The following is a 3,946-nucleotide window of genomic DNA, read 5'->3' as shown; positions in this document are numbered from 1 at the left end:
ATGACTCAGTAGCCAGGCCAGGCCTCGGCTGGGCCACATCTGGAGAACCGGGGTGAGGGTGTAACATCACAGAATACTGGCCTCGGCCCACTTATCTCTCTTTGGGCACCAAGGAAACTAATCTGTGGCCTCAGAACTCACACCTGCAACGAAGACCAGCAAGAACATCTGCCTGCCCTCACCCCTCTGCCCCTGCTTCTTCCTGCTCCTCCTCTGCCCCACCCACTGAGGTCTATGCCGCACTTTAGCTCTCGAATACCCAGGATGCCCCTGAGTAGGCGCCCTTCAAGTGTGCCTGCAGACAGGTACATCTCCTCAAGGGCCATTCGAGTGATCGTGAAGACACCAGGCAGCCAGAAAGACTTTACAGTACCTGATGCTATCTCAGTGAAGCAGTTCAAGGAGAAGCTGTCTATTTACTTCAAATGCCAAAAGGACCAGCTAGTGCTGGTCTTCATGGGTCGTCTTCTCAAAGACCATGACACGCTGAGGCAGCGGGGCATCATAGACGGCCACACTATCCACCTGGTCATCAGGTCCAAACTTAACTCCAGATCCTTGGTCCATTCCTCCGGGAACCTCTCAGCCAGTGAGCACCAGGACAGACACGTCAAAGGAAACGGCAGTGGGGTGTGTCAATCTGCTGGCAGGAGCCAAGCCAAAGTGGAATCAGCTCTCCCCGTGGACTCTGATGCACCCAGGGCAGTGGGCAGTCCAGAGCACATCGAGCAGATGCTGGAGAACCCAAGCGTCCAGAGACTGCTATCCAGTATGGAGTTCATGCAGCAACTAGTCTCGGAACACCCGGACATGCAGCAGCTGGTAAAGCAGAACCCCGAACTCTCCCATCTCCTCGACAGTTCCGAGATCCTAGGGCAGACTTTGGAACTGGTCAGGTACCTAGCCATCATTCAGGAGATAATGCAGCTCCAGCACCCTGCACAGAACCTTGAGCCGCCGCTAAATCCACAGCCATTTCTGGGCTTGGAGACAATTCCATGTGGGAGCAATGCTGTGGGCCACAGCCACGCTGAGATCAAGGGCCAAATACTTAACAGCAGACAAGATGCGGGAGTTAACCCGTTTACAGCTCTTTTGGCAGGACAGGTGCTAGAACAAGTCCGGTCTCCACCTCCACCTCCACCCTCATCCCGGGAGCCACGCAACCAGCTCCTCTGGCCTGGACTCACTTACGATAAGAGTTCTTGTGGTTTCTCCTCGCTTACCTCAAACAATGCCACCCCCAGCCGGGCCAATCATACTTCTAGGGGAAATCTTGCTCCAATCAACAACAGAGGTCAAAGCCATCTCTGTATGGCTCAGCAGCCCTCTGGGATGCCAGATTTGCCTAGCACAGAAGTCACCCAGGAGCCCTGGGCACGTGAGCAGGATGCCGCTATCTCTCTGGGTAGCCCGGACCAGGGGTTAGAGAAAGATGTGAAGCTTTCAAAGGAGCAGGCACACTCTCAGGCCACAGGAGGCTTGATGAGGTTGCTTAAGAACCAGCCCCACATGGCAGCTCAAATGATGCTGTTCATGAGCGTGCCCCAGCTGAGCAGTGAGCGGAGGCAGCAGCTGCCCGCTTCCTGCCCGCCCGCGCAGCTGGCCGACCTGCTGCTAGCCTTAGCCAATCCGAAAGCATCACAAGCCATATTACAGATCGAGCATGGGCTGCAGCTGCTGGCTACGGAGGCCCCCATCCTTCTGCCTTGGGTTGAGCCTTGTCTGTGGAACCTCGGTTGGCTTTCTGGCCCCAGCTGCAGCTACCCTGACACCTGGACCATACCAGATATGGCTGAGCCTAAGCGGCCTGAGTGCTGCCAGAAATCTGGAACCATCCAGCAGAGGTTATAGCCCCTATCTATAGCACCTTCCCACACTCTCCCAGCCTCTGCGGTTGGTTACAGCCAGGAGAAGGAGTGTCTCCAGGCCACGGTGTTTGTGAATCATCATGCTAATCTGCAAGCACGCATTGCTACTAAGGCCACACCAATGCGGCCATTTGCAAGCTCAAGAGACTCCAGGGATTATGACTTCCCTGTCTACATGTTTGCTGACCCATCTGACCACCTCATTGTTTTTTTTCCCACCTTTCCTATTGCTTCCAACAGGAAAACGCCTGGACAAGGAAACTACCCAATGTTTGCTCACCTGAGTTCTACTAGACCACTGGTCATGGCTGGAAGATCTGTCAATAAAATGGCTCCACTTACTTGCCGTCATCTGAGGTTTGGCTTTGTTTTGCTTTTGTGTTTTGAGACTGGGTCTTGCTAGGCAGGCTAGCCTTAGCATTGAACCATTGGCAATCCCCCTGCCTCTGCCTCTCAAGTGCTGTGGTTGCAGGTGTGCGCACTGTGCATAGGTTGGGGTTTGTCTCTTTTACAGGAAAGCATCTGAATATGTTTGATGTCTCTGGTTGCTCTGCCATAGACACACACAACATGCTTGCATAAATAAAAATAATCACTCTCTGCATTTATAATGCTCAAGCATTTTAGAACAAATTCATATAATGTAAGATGCGTGTTCACACAGCTACGCACAAGTACCCAGTGATAACTAAATAGACCCACGTGTAGGGAGGGTGAGGGAGGATGACTGTAGAACAGCATGGCAGGAGGAGAGGCATCACCCCAGCCCAGGTGTTTAATTGTAAAGACGGATCCTAAAGAGTTCATGTTCGGTCACATATACCCCAAGCCGAATTAAGTTTGAAAGCGAAAAATGAATGACAAGCCGGGCGTGGTGGCGCACGCCTTTAATCCCAGCACTTGGGAGGCAGAGGTAGGGGGACTGCCATGAGTTCAAGGCCACCCTGAGACTACAGAGTGAATTCCAGGTCAGCCTGGACCAGAGTGAGACCCTATCTTGAAACGAAAGAAAGAAAGGGAAAGAGAGAGAAAGAGAGAAAGAAAGAAAAAGAAAAAGAAAACCCCGATGGGTCCAAGTATGAATAGATTGCCAGTCCACGAGGTGTTGATGACAATTTACAGTTGGGGCCTCTTTCTCATCGGCCTTTCCATGATTATAGGACTCTCTCAAATACATACATAAAATATTAAAAATACTAAATTTTATAAAGAAGGTATTTCACAAAAGAAGGGTCATTGGTGTGTTTTGAGCAAAGGAATGGAGTGATGCAATTCAACTTGCCGCTTTGTTTGCTGAGTGGTGAATAGACTGAGGCGGAGGAAGAGCAAGACTCAGGGAGGGGAAGAGGAAGAGCAAGACGCAGGGAGGGGAAGAGGAAGAGCAAGACGCAGGGAGAGGAAGAGGAAGAGCAAGACGCAGGGAGAGGAAGAGGAAGAGCAAGACGCAGGGAGGGGAAGAGGAAGAGCAAGACGCAGGGAGGGGAAGAGGAAGAGCAAGACGCAGGGAGGGGAAGCACTAGGTCTTTGTAACACGGCGGGTGGAAGGTGCGGTGTCTGCGGACTGAGGTGGGAAGAGTGGAAGGAAGGAACAGCCAGGGACCCACAGGACCTTAACCCTCCCTGCAGACTTGACGTTACCTACTGTCAGCAAGTGTCAAGGGACAGGCCTGCCAAATGTCCAGTGTCTCCAGAAAGAGTACTTCCAATAATGTGTTTCAGTAAAGAAACGGTAGCTACTTCACATTTGCCTCAGTTTATATAAGCAGCCCAGATCTCCATGCTCTCTCTCTCTGTGTGTGTGTGTATGTGTGTGTGTGTGTGTGTGTGTAATAGGATCTTGCTGCGTGGACCAGCCTTGCCTGAAACTCATCCTCCCAAGTGGTAGCATTATAGTCACATGCCATCATGTCTAGTGCTATGTCATTATTCTTATTTTTTCATCTCAATATGCTCTGAGCACATGTGACCTGATCCTATTTTCTACCCATGGTCAGCAATTCTCCAAACCGTTCCAGCTTACGATTTGGAACACATAATTTAGCGAAGCCCAAGGAGCCCTTGTTTGTAATACAACC

General features: G+C 51.3%; 1 protein-coding gene across 1 annotated transcript; it reads left to right on the top strand.

Annotated features, from left to right (window-relative positions):
- The first annotated feature begins 234 nt into the window (after nucleotides 1–234).
- Ubqlnl (ubiquilin like) lies at nucleotides 235–2,033 on the top strand. Its single transcript, XM_004673153.2, is given in 2 exon segments — nucleotides 235–1,978; nucleotides 1,981–2,033. Coding segments are annotated over 2 exon segments (1,797 nt in total).
- The last annotated feature ends 1,913 nt before the right edge of the window (nucleotides 2,034–3,946 follow it).

This window comes from Jaculus jaculus, chromosome 3 (genome assembly GCF_020740685.1).
Source record: "Jaculus jaculus isolate mJacJac1 chromosome 3, mJacJac1.mat.Y.cur, whole genome shotgun sequence".
Lineage (NCBI taxonomy): Eukaryota > Metazoa > Chordata > Mammalia > Rodentia > Dipodidae > Jaculus > Jaculus jaculus.
Note: the sequence above shows the minus strand (reverse complement) of the source record. Positions and strands in the feature narration are given on the sequence as shown.